The 22730-nt window shown below is 43.9% G+C and overlaps 1 protein-coding gene and 1 long non-coding RNA gene across 3 annotated transcripts in view; one reads left to right on the top strand and one right to left on the bottom strand.

Annotated features, from left to right (window-relative positions):
- The first annotated feature begins 258 nt into the window (after positions 1-258).
- Positions 259-3122, top strand: LOC138756124 (uncharacterized). The gene is made up of 2 exons (XR_011352776.1): positions 259-694; positions 2611-3122. It is a non-coding gene; the product is annotated as an uncharacterized lncRNA (long non-coding RNA).
- A 12887-nt stretch (positions 3123-16009) lies between these two features.
- Positions 16010-22730, bottom strand: part of pdzd2 (PDZ domain containing 2) — a 284865-nt gene continuing 278144 nt past the window's right edge. For both annotated transcript variants that reach the window (XM_069924184.1, XM_069924185.1), the window contains exon 24: positions 16010-20258. In XM_069924184.1, the coding sequence (XP_069780285.1) occupies positions 20095-20258 (164 nt within the window). In that variant the 3' untranslated portion in view covers positions 16010-20094. The remainder of the gene's footprint in view (positions 20259-22730) is intronic.

Genomic DNA, 22730 nt, shown 5'->3' with positions numbered 1-22730 from the left:
TCCATTGTCTATCCACAGTCAACTCCCCCATAAACACCACCCAATCAACCCCGTCCCGTGGGTTGTCTTCTCTGCTCTTCTTTCTCAGATGGGGCGGTGGCCTGCTTGTTTGCTGGTGCCCTGTGCCAGTGCTCGTGGCTGCTGCCATCTTGGGTGCAGACCCGGTGGAAAGGGTAGAGTGTTGCAGAGATGGAGGTCAGGGTGAAAGTTATCAGTAAAGTGGATGAACTGGATGAGCTCATCATGGATGCAGGAAGCAGCACCAATGTAGTTGTTGATGGCATGGAGTGTTCGCTTGTTATCACATGATTACTCCACCCAGACAACCTCAGGAAAGGCATAGGTTGGACCAATACAGTTGTCTTTTGAGGAAGTATTTGCTAGAATTGTGTTAATTTTGCGATTGGGGAATGAAACGTGACGTGGGTTGTAGCTGCACCACTTCCTTACCAAGGAAATTTCGCTCGGACTTCCCCGCACGTCAGCCCACTGTAAAGAGCGATCCACTGTGGATAAATAGCGCTCGGAGCTTAAATCGAGCCACTTATTCTGAAGCGACTGCTCTCCGTAACGCTGACGGGTTGCTGGAACTTGACCGATTGGTATTACCTCGACTGGACCGGGGAACAAAAGCGGATGAAGCCATTGCTTCGAATGAACGTCAAAAGATCGGAGCCTCAAGGCTCCACGACAGGTAAATAGAGTTTGCATTAAAATAGCGCCAACTCACGACTCCCAACATCGGCGATGTTGCGCTCTCCCTGTCTTCGGGCTCCCGGCTTCCTACTGTCCACCGGCTCCCTCCTGTCCACCGGCTCCCTCCTGTCCACCGGTTCCCTACTGTCCACCGGTTCCCTACTGTCCACCGGCTCTCTCCTGTCCACCGGCTCCCTCCTGTCCACCGGTTCCCTACTGTCCACCGGCTCCCTCTTGTCCACCGGTTCCCTACTGTCCACCGGCTCTCTCCTGTCCACCGGCTCCCTCCTGTCCACCGGTTCCCTACTGTCCACCGGCTCTCTCCTGTCCACCTGCTCCCTCTTGTCCACCGGTTCCCTACTGTCCACCGGCTCTCTCCTGTCCACCGGCTCCCTCCTGTCCACCGGCTCTCTCCTGTCCACCGGCTCCCTCCTGTCCACCGGTTCCCTACTGTCCACCGGCTCTCTCCTGTCCACCTGCTCCCTCTTGTCCACCGGTTCCCTACTGTCCACCGGCTCTCTCCTGTCCACCGGCTCCCTCCTGTCCACCGGCTCTCTCCTGTCCACCGGCTCCCTCCTGTCCACCGGTTCCCTACTGTCCACCGGCTCTCTCCTGTCCACCTGCTCCCTCTTGTCCACCGGTTCCCTACTGTCCACCGGCTCTCTCCTGTCCACCGGCTCCCTCCTGTCCACCGGCTCCCTACTCAACTTTCATTGTGCGTTTTATTATGAACATGTAAGGAGCTGGATTTTCCTGGTGTAGTAAAGATGTCGTTTAAACAACAACAGGGATTGATTACATGGTATATACACATAAAATTGTACTGGAAGAATGCAGAATCGGTGGAAAGTTGATACAATTAACATTTTGGATCCTCCACGTTGGCCAGAACTGGGAAAAGTTGGGGCAGTAGGTGTGAAGGGTGATGGTCCTCTTTCAACAGGCGAGCCTGACCTGATGAGCGTTTGCAGCGCTTTACGTTTCGATTTACAGCATCCGCAGGTTTTGTTTTATAAAATAATTCGATGATTGGTATTCTGCAATTAATCAGAAATAACGGGATGGAATTGTGTGCTTTTGCTGAAGGGCCAGCAATAATGTAAAATAAGTTTAAACCCCTTGGGAGTTTTTTCTACTTTTAAATAGCTCTGAACTTTGCCTCCGTTCAGAGGCCAACACTGCACACAAGTGGAAGACATTTCACTGGTTGGAGCAGTTGTATTGATCCAAAACAGTAGAAACTTTAAAAAAAACACAAGAATTATAGATGCTGGAATCTTGAACAAACAATAACCCCTTTCACACTTGAAAGGGCCATTCAGTGTCCTGTAGACCACTCCTAATTGGGACACACTTGCAAGGGTCTATCCCTGGCGTTTGGTCTGTTCTCCCTTGAATAGGAAGTGTCTGCAGTGCAATTGCTCGTTTCACACTCGCCTGATCTCAACGCTGGCGTCTGTAGACGCCAGGGATTGTACTAAGGGTCGAGGCCGGCAATCCCCGGCATGAGATGATGTAATCTGACGCCAGCGTTGAGCAGATTTTGCTTTCATACTTGCCACTTTAAAGGCTGATTGGCATTCGATTCCTGCCATCACTGGAAAGTGTGAAACGTTGAAGGGACTCAGCAGGTCAGGCTGCATCCTTCGAGAGAAACGGACAGGATCAGCATCCTTTTTCAGACCAGAAACTCTGACTGTCCATTTTGTCTCCAAGGACGGTGCCTGACCGACTGAGTCCCTTCAGCTTCTTCGTAGAAACTTTTAAGCTCCGCTGCATTCCTGATTTATCTAATGCCAAAAGGGCAGCAAAAATGTCCACATCTTCAATATTACAATCACCAGGTTTGCTAGATACAAAAATAAAGGAACTCTTTAACATATTGCAATTGTAACAATGATGCGATTATTCCAGATCCAAAAGACCTCACGGAGGTGGCGCGAGAGCTGAGGAAAATGGGAGATTTTTTTTACCGAAAGCACTTGATACTCAATCTCCAACTTGGTGCCAATTGCAAGGAAAAAAAAGGAAAAAGAAAAATGGCATGAAGATATTTGACAACATTTCATGGAAAATTATACACTTGTAGAAATGAGAGAGAGCAAATGAGTGAATGAACAAATGAAATGGATTTCTGTTGACTTTAAACCCTTGCCTAAAAGAAAAACGGGAGGAGAGGCTACAATGGACAGATTCCAGACTCACAAATGTCCACAGAAGATCATTAATAAGACTGAAAAGAAATAAAGATTAAAAAAACACCATTTTAGAACTAATTTCAAATAGTCAATGTAAAATGGAGCAATTGAGGTGAATGTTACAAGAAACTACAACTTAAGTAGTGTTAAGCTTTCAATATAATTAATATATTTGAGAGCTGAATATGTGAATGAAAAAATGACTATTAAATGTCAGAACACTTTTTACATTTTTCTTTCATGTTTTAGTTAAATATACAGCACATTCATTGCTAATTTTGCATCATTATTGAATGGCAAAGAATTATCCTACGAATTACAAACTGTTAATGTGTAGACTCTAAAATAATTTCTTCCACTGCATTTCAACAAGGAACTAGATCATAACCAAACTTAAGTACAATCTTCAAGGCATTGTGGTTGAAATTTTGGCTTAGATGTGTATTGAAAAGACAAGCTGCTGGTTAAATCACCTTGTCCAGGTGGGATACCAACTATATTAACATTTAAAATGAGATCAAATGCAACACTTTCAAGGTGGCTGATGACATGAAATTGAGTGAATAATCAGGTTCCACAAAGATATGTCAGGTACACCACAAAGTGGCGAAATGTGAGATTATCCATAATGGTAGTCATAGAGTTTTAGAAAACAGAAACAGGCCCTGTGGTCCAAAGTGTCTTCATTCACTAAGATTGCTCCCAAATATAGTCCCATTTGATTGCATTTGGCCCAAATCCCTCTTGAACCTTTCCTATCCATCTTCCTGTCTTAACCTTAGACCAGCGGTTTGCAAACTTTTTCTTTGTACTTAATTTCTCCATCTCTGCTGCATCTGTTCCCAAGAAGGTCTTCTAATCCAGACCTCCATTTCCCACTCATTTGCCCTTGCCCCCTCTGCCCCCCAGATGCAACAAACATAACACCCTCACCTACCACCCTACTAGCCTCCACATCCAAAACATTATCCACTGGAATTTCTAGCACTTACTACAGGATCCCACCACTGGACACATTTTTCCATCTAAGCCCTTCTTGCTCTTCACTCAGGACCACTCCCTCTGTGATTCCCTTGTGCCTCTTCACCTATACCTTCCTCTCTGGCCACAGGAGGTGCAACACTTGCACTCCTCCCTCACTACAACTTTTCACGTATATCCACAGGACTCATTGACTGCATCCAGAGTTCCCTTTGTGGCATTCTCTACATCGGAGAGACTAGTCACAGATTGGGAGATCGCTTCGCAAAGCACCAGAGCGACCTCCCAGTAGCCAACCATTTCACACTCCCAGGCTCACATGTCTGTCCAAGGCCTTTTCCTCTATCCTGCCTTGACCACCCGCAGATTGGAGAAACAGCACTTTCCGTCTGGACATTCTCCAGCCAAATGGCAAGAACATTGATTTCTCTGCCTTCTATTAAACGCTCGCATTTTCTTTCCCTTTCCCATTCCCCTTTCCTGTATTTCCAGTTCTTCTCTCCCTTCCCCCTTACCCACCCAGCTATCCCTCCTCCTCCTCCTCATTGCTGCTGTCCCCTCATCCACCTAACATCTTCTTTGCCTTTCCCCCCTACCCTTTTGTTTGGATGCCTGCCAGCATTTTCTCACACCTTGATGAAGGGCTCAAACCGAAATGTTGGTTATGTATTTCTACCTTTGCTACATAAAGGACAGTGTTTGACCTGGTGAACTTCACTAGGATTTTGTGTTTTTTAGTTAAAATTCAGAATTGGGGAAAAGCCAGTCTTGAAGGAATAAGACAAGAACTACTTCAACAGGAACAGGTTGTTTGAAAGAAGAGGAATATTAGGAAAATGAGATGTCTTTAGAAGTGTGTTGACATAAAAAAAAAGCCAGGACATGCACTTTCCCATTACAGTGAAGGGTCAGACATGCATGGAACTTGGATGATGAGCGAAATTCAGGCCCTGATCAAGGGCAAGAAGGAGACATGGGGCAGGCATAAATAGCTCGGATCAAATGTATACCTGGAGCAGCAAGCTGATATATCCTGCTTCTGCCTTTTCAGATCTTTCCTTGAAGAAGGGCTCAGACCCGAAACGTCTGCAAGATACCTTTGTCTCCCATAGATGCTGAATAGACCAGCTGAGTTCCTCCAGCATTTAGGTGTTTTTACTTTTAGCTAAAAAAGAAAACTAGGAGGGCATAACCGTATGGGAGATAGCTCTGGCAGATAACATTAAGAAGAATCTCGAGATTTTAAGTACATAAAGAAAAAAGGTAACCAGAGAAAAATTGGACACCTCATCAATCAATGTGGAGAACTCTGTGTGGAGCCACAAGAGATGGGGAATGCCCTCAGTATTTCTCCTCTGTTTTTAATATAGAGATACATGGACTGTGGAATTTGGGACAGTTAATGGTAGTGTCTTGAGATTGGTTCAGAGAGTGATGAAGGTCCTGATGCTTATTAAATCTCCTGGGCTGATCAGGTATATCCAAGGATACTGTGGAAGCTAGAAGAAATTGCAGGTGCCCTGGGTGAGATTTTTGATATGTCATTAAAGTGAGGTGCCAGAAGACTGGAGGAGAGCAAATGTTTTGCCTCTATTCAAGGGCTGCAGGGAAAAGCCTGCGAACTACAGGCCAGTGAGCCTAACATCTGTCATTGGTAAGTTACTCAAGAATATTCCGAGGGAGAAGATATCCATGCATTTAAATGAACAAAGGCTGATTAGGGATAATCTGCATGGTTTTGTAAGTGGGAGGGCAAGTCTCACAAATCTGATAGAGTTTTTTGAAGATGTGACCAAGGAGGTTCAAGAGGGCAGAGCTGGAAATGTATTTATGAATTTCATCAAGGCAGTTGATCAGTTTCTGCACAGTAGACTGCTCTGGAAGATGAGATCACATGGGATCCAAGGAGAGACAGCAGAATGGATAGAACACTGGCTTCATGGAAGAAGTTGCAGGGTGATGGTGGAAGGTTGTTTTTTTGGTCTGGAGGCCTGTGACTAGTGGTATGCCACAGGGCTCAGTGCTGGGCCTATTGCTGTTTGTCATCTACATCAATGATTCACATGAAAAAGTACATGGAGGATTAGCAAGTTTGTGGGGAACTGAATTGTCTGGTATTGTAGATCATGAAGATGGTTGCCAAAGAATGCAACAGGATCTTGATTGGTTGACCAGGTGGGCAGAGAAATGTGAAGTGTTCCATTTTGGGAGGTCTCACTGGGGTAGATCTTACTCAGGGAATGGTAGGGATCTTAGAGTGTCGTAGAGCAGAGGGATCTAGTGCAGGTATACAGGGTCGGCATCAGAATGCATGTTAGAGGGGGTCATTGGAGTGTTAGAGGTGGGCACATTCCAGCGCTTGAGAACTCCCTTGGTGGTGGGGGGAGGGGTGCTGTCGACTGAATATGTGCCGACAGGTGGGGGTGGGGGGGAAGTACTGTCAGTTGTGTGGGACTGATGTACACGGCCGGGGTGGGTGGAGAGTCGCTAGCATGCATCAATCTATACGCTAGTAATGCATGCAAGTCACGTGGCCATCGGTGTGACTCAAAGCATACAATGGCCCTGACCGGAGGGGAGGGCACAACACCTCATTAGGGGGCCCATGCCCCCCCACCTGACGCCGACCCTGCCAATAGTGACTTGAAAATGGTGTCACAGAGAGAGTGGTCACAAAGGCCTTTGGCACAGTGACCTTCATCATTCAAAGTTGGGAGGTCATGTTGCAGTTGTATGTCAGTGAGACTCCATTTGGCGTATTGTATTCAGCTTTGGTCACAAGAGCTGCAAGAAAGATGTTGTCAAGCTGGAGAAGGTGCAGGGAAGATTTACGAGGAAGTTGCCAGGACTCCAGGACCAGAGATTTTGGGAGTAATTGAGTAGGCTAGGGGTTTGTCCCTTGGAGCACAGGCGGATGAAGAGTGATCTCTTTGAGATATACAAAATCATGAGGAATGGATTGTGTGATTTTAGAGAGTCTTCTGCAGAATAGGGGAATTGGTAACCAGAGGCCATCAATTTAAGGTAAAGTGGGGGGAAAATTCAACAGATACTGGAAGGCTTTTTTTTTAATAGAGGATGGTGCGAGTATAGAATGTACTGCAGAAGATGACAGTGGCAGGTACTATTGCAATGTTCAAGAAAAAAAATGAATAGAGTGCATTGCAGTTGTTTTCAACAGAAAAAAGTTCGAAAACCCCTGGTTTTTAGGGATATGGGCGAAACGCTGGCAGGTGGGACACTTTGGTCGACTTGGGCAAGTGGTGCAGCGGGGCCTGTTGCAATGATTCCAACTCAAGAGACCGAATTGTTAACTTCCTTCTTGTTTTACTCATGGAGTCAAGTAACTTCCCCTTTTAATAGCTTCCAAGAGTTGTTACCTCAGTACCTCCCCAGATCTACATTAATCAAGCTAGAGCGCGGGAGATTTTCGTTATTCCGGACACAGTCCTGTTGACAATGAACAAATTGCTACCTGAAACTACCGCCTTTTAAGATCAACCAAATGAAATGCGCGTCAATGGGGCGGACTCTGTCCGATGAGTTCCTCTCCAAGTCTCAGCCCTTGCAACATGGACCCCACGCCGAGGTGAGTCAGACCAGTGTGATCGCTCTGAGTTTCCTGCAAACCCCACCCGTTCAAGGAACAGTCCTGGTGCTCCCCAGGGCAAGGAATTCCCCTTGTTTACGATTGATTTGCTGAGCTAATCATTGCTCTCTTAAACGCGGTGCCGACGTAGCTCAGGATTAATAATCTACATCTGCATTGCTAAACGAACACGAAACGATCTGGCGGGACTCCAGTGTGGGCAGACTCTTACATCAGCATTTGTGCGGCTCCTTGGGCAAAGGAGGACGAGCGTGCGAAAAGGATACTATATGAAGGGAGGTGATCAAAAGTTTTGGCAGAGTTGGGTTCTGGGATTTTTTTTGTGGAAGGTGGGATGAATGGATGGCCATCGATTTCCATGTTTGGATAGGGAGAATTGGAGTTAATGAAGTGCCTTCTGTCTTTTCTCCAGAGATAGGAGATTGAAAATAAAATCTGCTGGTCAAAAACAAAAAGTGGTGGAAAAAAGACTCGGCCCCATCTGTGGGAAGAGGAATTGTCAACGTTTCAGATTGGAAACCGTCTGTTTATTTCCAGCATATCGTTTGACTGTTACTGATTGCTATGGAAAATGTTTTGTATTTGGCACACATTGTGTGATTTTGGTGGAGTAAGTCAGTTGAAGGTGGTGGATAGTAGGCCAATCAAACTGGGCTGCTTTCAACTGTGTTGTGCATAAGATAATGAAACAGGATCATGCATCCCAGAAAATGACTGGACTCAACGGCTATCTTTATAAAGTACAGTTATCCTTTCAGTTGCAAGCAATTCCAAATTCATTACTTGGATTCAGGGATTGAGCTAGGTTCTAAAGTGAGGAGGAGCGAGCACGTTGAAACAAAAAGGCGCCACAGCACATGCCAGTGGTTGAATGGCGGGCCGCGCTGATTTTTCGTCAGTGTTGGAGAGCTGCTCCCCCTGCACACACCACCCCCCCCCCCCCCAACCTGCTTGGATTCATGGGTTCAATATGGCAAGTTTTCTGAGTCCTGAACTCAAGGTTCTTCTCCAGAGATGTCACTGTCAATATCTTGTGTAAAACTGTTCATACATTCCTTTCCATATCTTCCTGACCTTGTCTGATTCTTCTCAGCCAATTATACCTGACAAATTAAGCCCCTGTGGCAGTGTGAGCAGTGGCAGAAACACAGCCACCACGTTGAGGGTCGTTAATGACTGTTTTTATTCAGATTCAGCACGCCCCTTTAAGGGCAGCACGAGCTCAGTCACCTGGTGCATTGTGACATCATAATCACTGCCCAGGGTGCGCGCTGGAAGGGATGCTGGAATCAGAGAGTAACCTCTGATGACCCCATTTCCCCATGGCTGCCCCGTCATGTGGCGATACAAGCGGGGCTGTTTCGCCATGAGGATGTGCGCCCCCATATACTTCTCATGAGCCCTTCCTGTTTCTTGCTTTCTATATCTAGTGTATGGTTCCTTCTTCCTCTTGATTAGCTGCCTCACTTGTTTCATTGGCCACAGTTCCATTTTCCTACTATCTTTTCCTTTTTCCAATGGGATAAACTTATCTTGACCCTGCACAAATGGTCCCTAAACTTCCTCTACATTACTTCTGTGCTTTCACCCTTAAACATCCGTTTCCAATTTATTCTCTCGCTAGTCCCTGCCTCAACCCTTCCGAATTAGCCCTCTTCCAGTTAAGAACTTTCCCAATTTGACTGTTTTTTTTTCCCTTTTCCATAGCTATGTTGAAGCTAAGGGAGTTGTGGTCACTCTCACCTAAATGCTCCCCTACCGAGTGGTATGCCACATGACCAGACTGCCCATTACCTAATGTCGCAGACTCCTATTTGTTCTTTCCTGCTGCCTTCTCACAGTGCTGTCATCCAGCATTGCTCTTTTCTCATTGATACCTCAATCCAGATGTCAATCACATGACCATTATTCATAGCAGCTGATCACACCACAGAGTTGCTTTTGAGTCCTGCCTACATGAGAAGAGGAGCAGGATTAGGCCATTCAGCCCTGCAAGTGTGCTCTGCATTTCTATAATACAGTGGATGAATTGATTATATCCTCAACTCAGCATTCCCGAGTAACTTTCCATATACTTGTCTAGGAAGAATCTTATTTATCTCTGAAAAAAAATGTTCAGAGACTCTGCATCCACTGCCTTTGAGGAAGGGAGTTCTGAAGAAACAGCTACTGGAAGTAAAAAATTCATTTCATCTTTGTTTAAAATTATCAGTCTCTTATTTTTAAATAGTGAACTCTAGCTCTCAATTTTCCTACAAAAGGAATGATCTCAACATTAATCTTAATAGGACCCCTCTTAATCCTGCATATTTCTGTCAAATTATCTCTCTTCCAAACTCCATCAGGTTTAATCCTGACGTGCTTTTCTTTCCTCATAAGAAAACCCATCCATTTCAACAATCAGTTCAGTTAGCTATTGCTGAACTGTTTCCAATGGATTAAATCCTTCCTTTAACAAGGAGAGCAATACTATGATCTCCATAGGTGGTCTTGCCAATGGCCCACACAATTAAAGCCAAAAGGCTTTTGGCACATTGGCTTTCATTAGTTAGAGTATTGAGTATAGAAGTTGGGAGGTCACGTTGTAGTTGTATAAGATGTTGGTGATGCCCAACTTGGTGTAATGTACTCAGTTTGGTTACTGCATCATAGGAAAGTTATCGTCAAACTAGAGCGGTGCAGAAAAGAGGATGTTGCCACTACTCAAAGGCCTGAGGTTTTGGGGGGTTGGGGGGGTTGTATGGGTTGAAGAGGCACAGGTTTTATTCTTTGAAGTTTAGGATGATAAGGGATAATTTCCTAGAGGTGTGAGAGGAATCATGAGAGGAATAGACTAGGTGAATACAGTCTATTGTAGGGGAATTGAGAACCAGAAGATATAGGTTTCGATGAGGGGGGAGGGTTTTAACAAGAACCTGAGGGGTAACTTTTTTACACAGTGATCTTGGATGTACAGAAAAGGCTACTGGAGGAGGTGGTCAAGGCAGGAACTATTGCAATCTTCAATATGCATTTGGACAGATACATGAATAGGATAGTTTTGGAGGGACATGGGCCAAACATAGGCAGGTGGGACGAGTGTATGTGAAGCATTTTGGTCAGTGTGGGCAAGTTGGGTCTAAGGGCCTGTTTCCATGTTGCATGACCTTATGACACACTTACCCTAGCAATAATCAATGGCTTTGGATCATCATCAAACGTCTCTGCAATTTCTCACCACATCTAGATGTTTCTTTATTATTTTTCTTATTAAAATGGACAATTTACATTTTCCCATAATATACTTTATTTGCCACATCTTTGCCCACTCACTCAACCTACTTGTATGCCTTTGTATTTCCTCTCGCTTGCTTTCCTACCAATTTCAGTAACGTTGGTAACTATGCCTTCTGTACATTCATTCTAATCATTTGTGCAGTCCTCATAGTGTCTCTGTGGAAGGAGGATTACATAGAAGTGATATGCTATTAATAACTTGCATCAGACTAGAAGTTGTGATTAATAGCTTTAATCACCTTAAACTGCAGATTCGTCTCACATGTTGTTGGCCTGGATGCAAGGCAGGTTCTGAGGAAGAAGTTTAGGCATAACAGCCTTTATGGGAATTCTCAGGGGAGAAGTTACAGGTACAGGGGTGGGCCACCCCATACAATATATTCATATTAGACAACACTAGCAGTTAAACAGTGGTTCCACCTCCTTTTTAAAAACTGAGTTCGGCACGGTGAAGTGGATCAATGCCCATTACGGGTTCAACCTGTCTGTTGTTGCAGCCTTCTATGAGTCACCTGTTGGCTCCTGAGCAGAGTTCCGTGTGACAGGCTAGGGTGGGGGGGGGGGGGGGGTGGGTGGGTCGTTCAGTCTGTGATTGGGGTGGGGCCCAGGGTGCCATTGGTGGGGCCAGATATCCAATTGTGTCACTGGTAGTCATGGTGGTGGGATACTGGTTGGTCGATCATGCGGGCTCTGGCATGCAGCACATCCCGGAGGGAAACAGTGTCTTTCTGTCCGTCCTGGTGCTCCACACAAGTGTACTGGGGGTTCATGTGGAGGAGGTGGACCTTCACAACCAGGGAATCTGTCTTGTGACTCTTGGTGTGTCTCTGGAGCAGAATGGGCCTTGGGGTCATCAGCCAGAATGGCAGTGTGGTTCCTGACGCCACCTTCCTGAGGAAGGAACACAGCTTTTCATGCCGGGTAGCATTTGTAGAAGTACAGAGAAGGGACCTGGTAGCATGGAGCACCAATGAGAGGACCTCTTTCCACTGGGAAACAGGTAGGCCTTTCAACCTGAGGGCTAGGAGAACTGTCCTCCCTCTCCACCTGAATGTTCCCTTGGAGGTTGTAGCTGGTGGTTCTGCTCGTGGCTATACCCTTAGCCAGTAGGTACTAGCACAACAACAGTCATAAAGGAGGTCACTATGAATATAGCATGGGTATCTAAACAGAGTGAACAGGCTGCAATGACCATGGTTGTGGTCATGTCTGGGCAGGGGATGGCAAACAGGAAACGTGAGTATTTGTCAACGATGTTGAAAAAGTACACGCTTCAGTTGGTGGAAGGGGAGGGGCCCTTGAAGTCCATATTCAAACGTTCAAAGGTTTGGGTAGCCTTAATCAGGTGAGCTCCCTCTGGGCAGTAAAATTTTGGTTTGTGCTCTGTTCTCCACTGAATAAGGGAGGTTGCAAGCTCTAAAGAAGTGCTAGAGTCTGGTGAGTCTAGGGTGGCACAGGTTGTTGTGGAGGGGTTGGAGGCGGACTATCTGCATGTTGGCGCATATCCCAGTTGATCGGGGGGGGGGGTGGGAGAGGCTTGTTGAACTTCCCAGGCTCATACAAAATTTTGTAGTTGTAGGTGGATAGATCAGTTCTTCACCTTAGGATCTTGTATTTCTAGATTTCTCCCCGCTGTTTGTTATTGCATAGAAAAGCGACTGCACATTGATCAGTCAGCAGGGTGATTGGTTTACTGGCTCAAGTGGCGCACTGCTTCCTGGGCCTCCTTCTCAATGGCTTAGTGCCTGAGTTCAGGCCCCTGAAGGGTGTGGGAAAAAAATCCCACAGGCCTGCCTGTGGGCAGCCAGGGCAAAGATGGACACACCACTCTCTTCCGGGAGAGCGATACCATCCTTGATGCACGTGAAGGTCGCTTAGGGTTCTGCTGATGGAGGGAAAGTGATTACTTTCACCAGGTGGGGCAGGCCTTATTGCATAATTAGGGACCCACTGGGTGTAATAGAAGAATCCCAAGCTCCTTTGCAGGGCCTTAAGGCTGTAGGCAGTGGGAGTTCTATCAGGGGGTGGATGTGGTCATTGTCAGGCTCCATACTCCACCACGCAATCGATTATAGCTAGACGTGAAGTGCGGAGCACACATTTCTTCTGGTTATATGTGAGGTTGAGCTTTTTGGCCGTCTGGAAAAATTTTTGTAGGTTGGTGTCGTGGTCCGGCTGGTCGCAGATGGTCACGTTGTCTAGATGGGGGAATTGGCCTTAAACCCATGGTCATCCACCATCTGGTCCATCACTCTTTGGAAAACTGAAACCCTATTGGTGACCCCAAAGGGGACCCAGAAGAAGTGGTAGAGATGGCCATCTGCCTTGAACGCCATGTATTGGCTGTCCTCTGGGTGGATCGGGAGCTGGTGGTATGCCTACTTAAGGTTGATGGTTGAGAAGACCAGTTACTGGGCAATCTCGTTCACCTTGTCGGCTTTGCGGGGAGCGGGTTGGCATCCAGTTGGGTAAATTGGTTTATGGTGTGACTGTATCTATGACTATGCTTATTGCCTGGTATTTACTACTATCACATGCCCACCAGAGGCTGGTGCTAGGTTTTATAATCCCTTTAGCCAGATGTCATTTAACTTCTGTTCTAATGAATGCTTTATCCCCAGGACTGTATCACCTGCTTTTGGTGGTGACTGGCTTGCAGTCGGGGGTGAGGTTCATGAACAGGGGTGGCAGTGGGACCCAGAGGGTGGATAAACAACAGGTTGTGTGCAATGGTCAGGTTTTGGGACACCATTGGCCATGTTAGGAGGGGAGGGTGGGTGGTTTAAAATCATTGCTGTGGACCATGAGGGAGGGGTGAGGCTTGTCATATTCCATTAGGACACTCTTGAGTTGGCACTGAAAGTCTAGTCCCAATATGACCGATGCACAGAGTTATGGCAAAACAAGGAGTTTAAAGCTTTTGTATTTAATGCCACGCATGGTCAATGTCATGGTGCAGCTGCCGTGGATATCGGTCGAGTGGGATCTGGATGCCAAAGAGACTTTGCACTTAGCTGGGCAGTAGTGAGGGAGTAGCGTAATATTGTGACCGGGTATGAAGCTGTCCGTGTTTCTGATATCAAACAAACAGTTTGTAACACAACCGTTTACCTCAATGTCCATTATAGACCTGGCTAGCTGATACAGATTGTTCTGGTCCAGGTTGATCGAGGTCAACGTCTGGTCGCTGTCCAATTCACTGCCTCTGTACTGGCTGGCTCAAGGGCGCCCTCCAAGACAGCGGTCCCCATGCCACACACGCAGTGCTGTTCCCACTGGAATTGATACCATCCTGTGTTGTCGTCCCCATGGTCCTGCTGAGCCGTATTCCCCGACTGAAAGTGGTGCCAGAAGTGACATGGTCCAAGATGATGGCAGCTGCCGACCACATGCGTTGCTGCAGGAGTAGGGTTTGGACCTACATACCCTTTGGAAGTGCTCCTTCTTCCCACAGCCAGAACAAATCGTGTCTCTGGCTGGACAGCTCCTACCTGGATGCTTCGCGTGGCTGCAGAAGTGGCACTTCAAGTGCTCAATGGCAGTGACTTGGGATCCCACATCCCAATATGGCAGTGCCTGTGGTCTCCACACAGCAGCATGTTGCCAGAGTAGAAGACTTCTGCATTTTGCTGTGCTGTTTCAGGGATTTGGCCAGGTCCACAACATCCTGCAGTCTCCCTTTTCTAGGAATCTCTGTTGAATGAGATCGGACCAGAAGCCGGTTACACATGCATCTCGGATCAGTTCCTCTAAGTGGATGGCAGCTGAAACTTCTCAGAAGTCACTCAAGCTCCTGCAGGATCCGCGAATACTCATCCAATGACTCACCAGACGCTTGTCACCAATGACCCAGAAGATACCTGGCATAGATGACATTCGTTGGGGTTTGGTACTGTTTCTGCAGGAGCTCCATGACGGCCATGTAAGTACTGCAGTCTCTAATCATTTGAAAAATGTAGTAGCCAACCTGTGAGAAGAGCAGGTCCCATTTATCTTCTTCGCTCTGCACATAGTTTCATCTCATGAAGGCATTGAGGCAGTGCAGCCACTGATAGAACTTCATGGAGGCCTCCAGAGCTTTAGGGCCAGTGTCCAATTTATCTACCCGTATTGCCTTGTCTATGGCACGAAAGTATGGTGATTAAATTGATACGCTAACAATGACTCACATCAGACTAGAAGTCATGATTAATAGGCTTTAAATCATCATAAACTATGGTCAACTATGTTTGGAGCCTCGTGAAATAGGGAAGATCTGAAACAATTTTTTGCATCAATATTTATGCAGGAAAGTGGCAGAGTGAAAGATCAAAGGGAAACAATTAGAAGTGTCATGGAACATAGAGTTTAAGGAGAAGGAGGTGCTTGCTGCCTTGTAATGAATAAAGGTAGATAAATTCCCTGGACCGGATATGATATTCCCCCACTCATTGAGGGAGACAAGTGCTGAAATTGCAGGGCCCCTGGCGGATATATTCAAAATGTCCTTAGTTATGGGGGAGGCACCAGAGGATTGAGGGTGGCTCATGTTATCCTGATTTTTAAGAAGGGCTCCAAGAGTAAACCAGGCAATTATAGGTCAGTGAGTTGAACATCAGTAGTATGTAAATTATTTGAAGGATTTCTGAGAGATGGGACATATAGTTATTTGTATGGTCAACAGCTGATTAAGGACAGTCAGCATGGATTTGTGTTTGGTAGGTCGTGTTTAACAAATCTTGTAGACTTTTTTGAGGAAGTTACCAAGAAGGTTGATGAGGGAAAGGCCATGGATGTTGTCTATAGGGCCTTTGACAAAGTTCCACATGAGAGGTTGGTTCAGAAAGTTAGGACACTAGGTATACATTGAGAGGTTACAAACTGGATTTGAATTTGGCTTGGTGGAAGAAAATAGAGATTGGTGGTGGATGGTTGTATCTCAGACAGGAGATCTGTGTCAAGGAGGCATCGTGGACTGTGAGAAAGATTTTCAAAGCTTGCAGAGGGATCTGGACCAGTTGAGAAACTGGAATTTAATGCAAATAAATGTGAGGTGTTGTACTTTGGAAAACAAATCAGGATAGGACGTACACAGTACATGGTTGGTCAAGACAATCTGATGGTTTTGATAGCCATCATCGTTTTTTAAAATTCTAATTTGTGTAACAAACCAAATTCAAATTTCACAGTGTGAATTTCTAATCCATTCCCAATTTTGTGCTATACACAACAAACCTATATACAAAAGAAACCAACACAGCGCACAGTGTGAGATTAAGGTACATTTTTATTTCATAAAATAATATTTCAAATCACTATAAAACCCTGTTTACAGATTTCCTGGCTTTAAATAATGAGTGCAAAGCCACTTTTAAAAAATATACAGTCCATCTTGTACAATTGCACCCTTTTTTACCTGCCATATTTGTTGAAGGCATGTAAGATATCTATTGACAAAACAGTCATATTCTTACACATAAAAAACAATTTGTACAACAGTAATTTTACAGTTTGTCACACATTAACATTTCAATTCCAATAATAAGCAGGTTGCTCTAGAATTCTAAATTTATCATCTTACTTCTAAATGACTTTTTAAATTAGAGATACAGCACAGTGACAGGCCCTTCCAGCCAACGCTGCCCAAATACATCCATATGACCAATAAACCTACTAACCCCATATGTCTTTGGAATGTGGGAGAAAACTGCAGCACCCGGAGGGTGGACACGGGGAGAACATGCAAACTCCTTACAGCAGCTGTTTCAAACCCAAGTCGCTGGTGCTGCAATAGTGTTGTGCTATCCGCTACACAAACCATGCTGCCCTTGTTTAACAATCACTCAATACTTTTGCAGATTTAAAGGGAAATCAATGACAAGTAGACAGTTTTATTTTTATATCATAGTGAAAATACTCATTTTACTGAACAGTACTGTAATTTGATTTCAATTTCAAGATCTTTACATTATGTTTTCAAAACAAGACGTAAGAATGGAATGCTGGCATTTGAACATACCATTGTAGAAGGGAACTTGGAATTTCCACCTAAAATGTTGGTTTTGAGCGATAACCTTTGAATAAGACGAATCCCCTAAATCTGGCACTTACTGCTGACCAGTGGATACTGTTATATAGCAAATCACAATATTTTAATAACAAATTGTTTTTTAAAGGTTTTAATTTAATTTGGATATTTTAAAATAAACCACTGTTGGCTCATGTAACAGGCCATTCGAAACCTGTACAGAGCCGACATCAGCCGGTTCAGGAGGATGGACCCCACGGAGGAGTGCTGAGACTATGCTAATAACTATCAGGGCATGCATGAGATGGCACCAGATCCGGTGGGAAAATGGCAGTGGTGTTGCGACTTTGTCGTAAAGGTAAGAATTTTAGACTCTTTGTCTAGGACGACCTTGATTTTAAGGTGAAGTTTGTAAGTTTCAGGATCGTCCTGTACTACAACATATATTGGTAAATCAAAGACTATAGTAAAATTAACGTGAAATCTGGTGAATGCATCTGTTGTCTGTTATAGATTTAACAAATGCAGACAAATTACCTATTGGTACCCTTGCATTGCACTTGTAGGATTTCCAGGAAAACTAGAATGTGTATAATTTGAAGTGGGATTTACAAATCTTTTCTATTTTTAAGAAAAGCATACAAATAATTTTAATTTTGGTGTCTGACAGTACTCCCCATGTTACTGTTTTCATCCACAAAAACTAAAAATATAAAAAGAAATTTTTAAATATAATTTGGGTACAGAAGTGAACTTTGATTAATACGTTGCCCATGAAATCAGAATGTTTGAACCAGTGCACTTCAAAAAGGGAATTTTCAATTAAGCCAAGCACTTGTGAAAAAGCAAATCACTCAGGAACTTGGATGGTCTCAGGTAACATCCCAGGCATCTAAGTTAATGAATGAGTGTATGTAGCACCAGATGGATATTTCAAAATTCTACAATAAAAGCAGAACGTATCAGTTGTTCAAATGCTTACCAATTTATTTTAGTTCATTTTAGGATGTAAGGAAACTAACTTCTGAAAGCATTCCCAACACATTCCTTAATTTATAACAATGACCATATCTCACATGATTTGTGAGATCCAGTTCTTTGATTCTTTGGTGGGGGCAGTCTGTATTTTTTTCAGGATCTTTTTTTCAGATGGAAGGAGTTAGTACAGCCATTTAAATCACATTTAACTGTCATACCTTTTTGATAAAGTTATGGGTAAATTGAAGCATTTACAGAAGCATGAAAATGTTCTATGTGGTTACCTATATGATCTGTTGTGGTATTTTCTCTTGACTTGTTTGCTAAACTTTGGAAATTCCCACCCTTAAACTTTTCTTCTTCCATGAAAATGCTCTTAAAATATCCACTCCTATGGCTGGTCAGGTGTCAGCATGTGACATGATATCTTTATGTCTAATTTATTTGTTCCTTAGGCCTTGGTTCACCTCAGTAAATGTTACTCTTCTTTTGTTGCTGAATATATCATGAGCTTTTTGTTGGTAATCTATTAATATAAGGATTGCATCAGTTTAGTAAGATCTTATCAAGTAGTAAGAATTGACTATTCCAATGTTCCTTGCTTTAAGAAATATAGAAAAAAAAACTTTGTGATATGTGTACTGTGATTCAATAGCTCACTTGGCAAAATACTTGCAACAAAACATCTGACGTTTCTGCAATTTGACACTGTACCAGGTGCAAATAAAATTACATGAATATTTGCCTGTTGATGGGCCGGGTGATTACAGATTCCTTTAGATCTGCTAATTGTGTTGAACTGATTGAATGATATGACAATACATATATGGTATTTAGCTGTAAATAAATGTTTTCTTTTTCTAAAGAAATATTGAGATATTTTCTAAAGAGATATTGTGCACCAAATGACAAGAGCATTAAGGTAATCTCTATTAATTTCATTTACTTTGCAATTTTCTCTGCTGGCAGGCTCTGCTGCCTTTTGCATAGTTTTGATTGTTGGTGTCTTCAAATCCACCTCTTGATACCACATGTAATTGTTAAAAATGAATTGAATTTGGGGAAGGGAGGTGTTACACTGGTCTTAGCAACTGGTATTTCTTTCCATTGAAGTGTCCTTGGGAATCTGTACTCAGTCCTTGTTTTGCGAATTGTGCAACAAAATAGCAAAAAAAAAAAGATTGAGTTGTCATGCAACTTAGGCCCCCATTGCTGACAGAACAATAACCTTTGCTTCTTGTGTAGCTACTTTGAAGGCATAGTTACTATAAATCTGCCCTAAATAGTGGCGAGATGCTCATGGAGAAACCCTGAAGTACGGAACAATTGTTGCTGCAATGTGTTATCCTACCTGGAGGATTTGAGGTACAGCATAAATTGGTTGAGGGAAAATGCATGTCTTTTTTTAAAAAACAAAAGCATATCCTTGAAGCTTACATTTTTTTAAAAATTGTGGAAAAGTCCAGTTCAGTGGGGTGTCGTCCATGGTGCTATGGTGCAAATAAGAGGTGTCTTTGCTCAAAAACTGGTATTGAAGCAGAGTCTCAAGCTTATCTCGTTTTCAATAACTAACTGGTGACAGATCTTTGGATGTAGCAAAGCAAAATTTCTTTGGGCTTAAAAGACCTAATTAACGTGTCTAACAAAGAAATAGGAACCAACTCAATCTTCTGTGGCAGTCTCAGCTCATATCAACTGTTATGGGCTAGCTTAACTGACCAGTCATTCGAGCTCATTAATGGGACCTGGAATCATTGTCCTGGAACATGGGCTGTAATTCTGGTTTCTCTGATCTCAGTGATGCTGCTTATCAATATTCTCATTAATGGGTTGTCTTTGTATGGGCAAATAGCTTGAGGAATCCCAATGCTCTGTGTTTAAATTGTGTTTAAAGTCCAGCACTACACTTGCACACATTTGAAAGATAAATTTTAGACTCTTGCCATTCTCTAAATTTGCTCAATGGAATTGGGTAAGTGAGGGTGTCTTTACAGTCTGTGCATATTATTCATTCATAGATATCCCAGTAACTACAAGAGTCATCCAAGCATCTGTCCACTGAGCTATTCCAAAATAAATTCATTGACTTCATATGACAATCATTTAAACTCCACTGCTTCCTCTGGAAAGCACAAAGATAATTTCTTGTAAAACAGGTCTAATTTCAGAGAAAAGGCTTGGCTTTTCTGTCAAAACTCTTCTCATGATCTTTCTAATGATCATCCCTTTAAGAAAAAGTGAGAGGTAATGCTGTTGGAATTTAAACATCTGCTTGAAATTTGGTTTACCACATCACTTTGGTCCAGTGATATTGTTGATCATCTAATGTTCCATTTTGACTTTGCTCCTTAGACTTGTTTCATTTTCCGGATTAGTAATTGAACGGGTCCTTCAGGGACAGACTTGATGATGTTCCAAGCGTCGTAGTGCTTGAACCCATGGAGGGATTTTCCATTCACTGCCAGCAATTCATCACCAACATTGATAATTCCAGACTGCTCAGTAATGCCCCCTGTGGGTTATAACAGGTAAAGTGTGAATACTACTTGCTCGTTAAGAGACTTGAAGGGCCGAATGTCACAGAGACTGATTGTTTCTATGAACATATTTAAGGGTTTTTGATCCTTTAATTTTTGAGGCAGAGTAGGTGGAATGGGGACATGAGATTTTCTATTTTATCCCAACCCCTTTCTTCATCCCAGCAAACATCTCTCATCTCACCCCCTGCCCTTTTCCATTGGCTTCCACCATGCAGGTGACTGTGATACTCCTATTCTCTTCATGTGATCCTACGCACATGTATGGACCACTACACTGTTCGTGCTCCCCGTTCCAGCCCGTGCATATGCGCTACCTCTGTTGTGCGACCCCCCCCCCCCCCACAGATACGTTTCCAACACTGACCAGCTCTACTCTGGTCCCATATGAGTACACGACTGCGACAGCTGACCCTCGGCCCCCATGCCATGCGAGGAGGCGACTGACTGGATCTGTCCTGCTATGTAATGGTCTGGAGGGCTGACATTCTGGCCCAATTTAGTCCAGTACAGCAAAGCAGGTGGTGGGTGATCTGACTGGCAGGGGCCCAGCCATCTCTTCAATGTGGTAGTAATGAAGAAAGCAGGCCATCGATATACTGGCTTCACATGGTCAATGGAGACAAAGTCAGCCTTTCCATTCCACCAGATCACAAAAATTTTTGGGTGGCATTGTATGGCCTTGTAAGGGCTGTCATAAACAGGTTGGAGTGGCTGGTGAACAGTATCATGTCAAACGAACATGTGTGCAATGTGGTATATCATTCTACACATACACTGATGTTGAGATTTACCGGGACCAATGCCTGAAGAGGGCGCACAAAATCAGTGAACCGGTGTGGACTCGAAAGGCCAACATGGCCTGTTTCCGCTCCGTAAATGGTTATATGATGTTACAGGAAGGAACAACGTAATGCTTTGCGAAAATTCCAACGGAACAGGAAATGCAGTGCTGCAGAGTTGGATACAAACCCTCAACATTTTTGACATCTATTTTGAAATGACCATATAACCATACAACAATTACAATACGAAAACAGGCCATCTTGGTCCCTCTAGTCCGCACCAACTCAAGCAAACTTTCCATTAAAAAGAGAACCAGGTGATCAAACATGTTTTTTGATCATAAATCTCTTGTTGGACTCGTATGACCGTAAGGTTAGAACGGGCACTGTAGGTGGGATTTCAGTACCAAGGACCAACAGTTACACAGTGATTCGGTTTATTATTCTCTGTTTAGCCGAGCTTCTCCTGTGTTCCAGGAACTGGGCTTTCTAACTGTAATACCAAATCCCTCCAGAATGAATGCCATCTAGTGGTAGCTGGACCATGAGTGCATAGCCAGTGGTCCTGGTGTGTGAATGAATGAGTTTATTATCATATACACAAGTATAATAGCGAGATCCAATGAAAGTCTTACTATGTAAACCTACTCCACAACAAATTAATTTTTCCCTAGCTCATACCCATAATCTTCTATTTTACTTGTATCCATGTGGTTGCCTGAGACTTTTGAATACCCCTATTTTGCCTGTCTCCACCACTGTGGTGGACACTGTAATGCATACATTGAATTGGTTGGCCCACCCCAATACTGAAATTCCACCCCCTCAGGATTCCTAATAAAATCGGTACTGCCTGTCACATTTGTGGCCCGAAATGTGAAGTTAATAAAACATTAAACACAAGTTTATCAGGTAAACTTCTCCGTGGCTTTTTATTTTCCAGTTTCCCTTTGTTCTCCTGCTTGTGTTCTTTCTCTCATACCATGTGACTTCCGGTACATCTCATACATATTCATTATCATGACATCCCTCCTTTAATCAGAAATAAACTTTACCTTCACTTACCAATATCCCTTGGAAACATACAAATATCGTAACTAATGGTAATACTATAACTCAACTACATAAAATTTACTTCCTACAGCACTCATACATGCACTTTATGATATAAGATTAAATACTGTCCCAAAGTTCTTATTAAAACTATGGCACAAAGTCTTCGTATCGTTTGGGCACTTTCCGGTTTCGTTTCGGCCTGCCTGCGATATTGTCGTCGCTTCTCTGTTGTTCACTCTCAGCATTGGAAATACTGCTCGCCACGGCTTCGGGTGTTTCTGGTGCTCTAGTCACTTCATCAGGAGTGCTGATAACTGCCTCTGGAATATCATCAGGTCTCTCAGTTTCAGCATCTCGTATTGGCCTTTCAACCTCTTCGCTCGATGTATCTCTGGACTGGTACCTTTTTACACTTGATACATTTCTCTTATACAGGACTCCAGTTGGAGACTTGACTGTCACCATACTGCCACTTCTGGATACGACAGTATAGGGTTGATGATAATAAGGTGTATCTAGCTTACCACCAGTTTCATGCCTCACTAGAACATTATCTCCTGGCATGATGTCTGAGTACTTGGCTCCACGTTTCGAATCTGTGTACAG

This window comes from Narcine bancroftii, chromosome 3 (genome assembly GCF_036971445.1).
Source record: "Narcine bancroftii isolate sNarBan1 chromosome 3, sNarBan1.hap1, whole genome shotgun sequence".
NCBI lineage: Eukaryota > Metazoa > Chordata > Chondrichthyes > Torpediniformes > Narcinidae > Narcine > Narcine bancroftii.
Note: the sequence above shows the minus strand (reverse complement) of the source record. Positions and strands in the feature narration are given on the sequence as shown.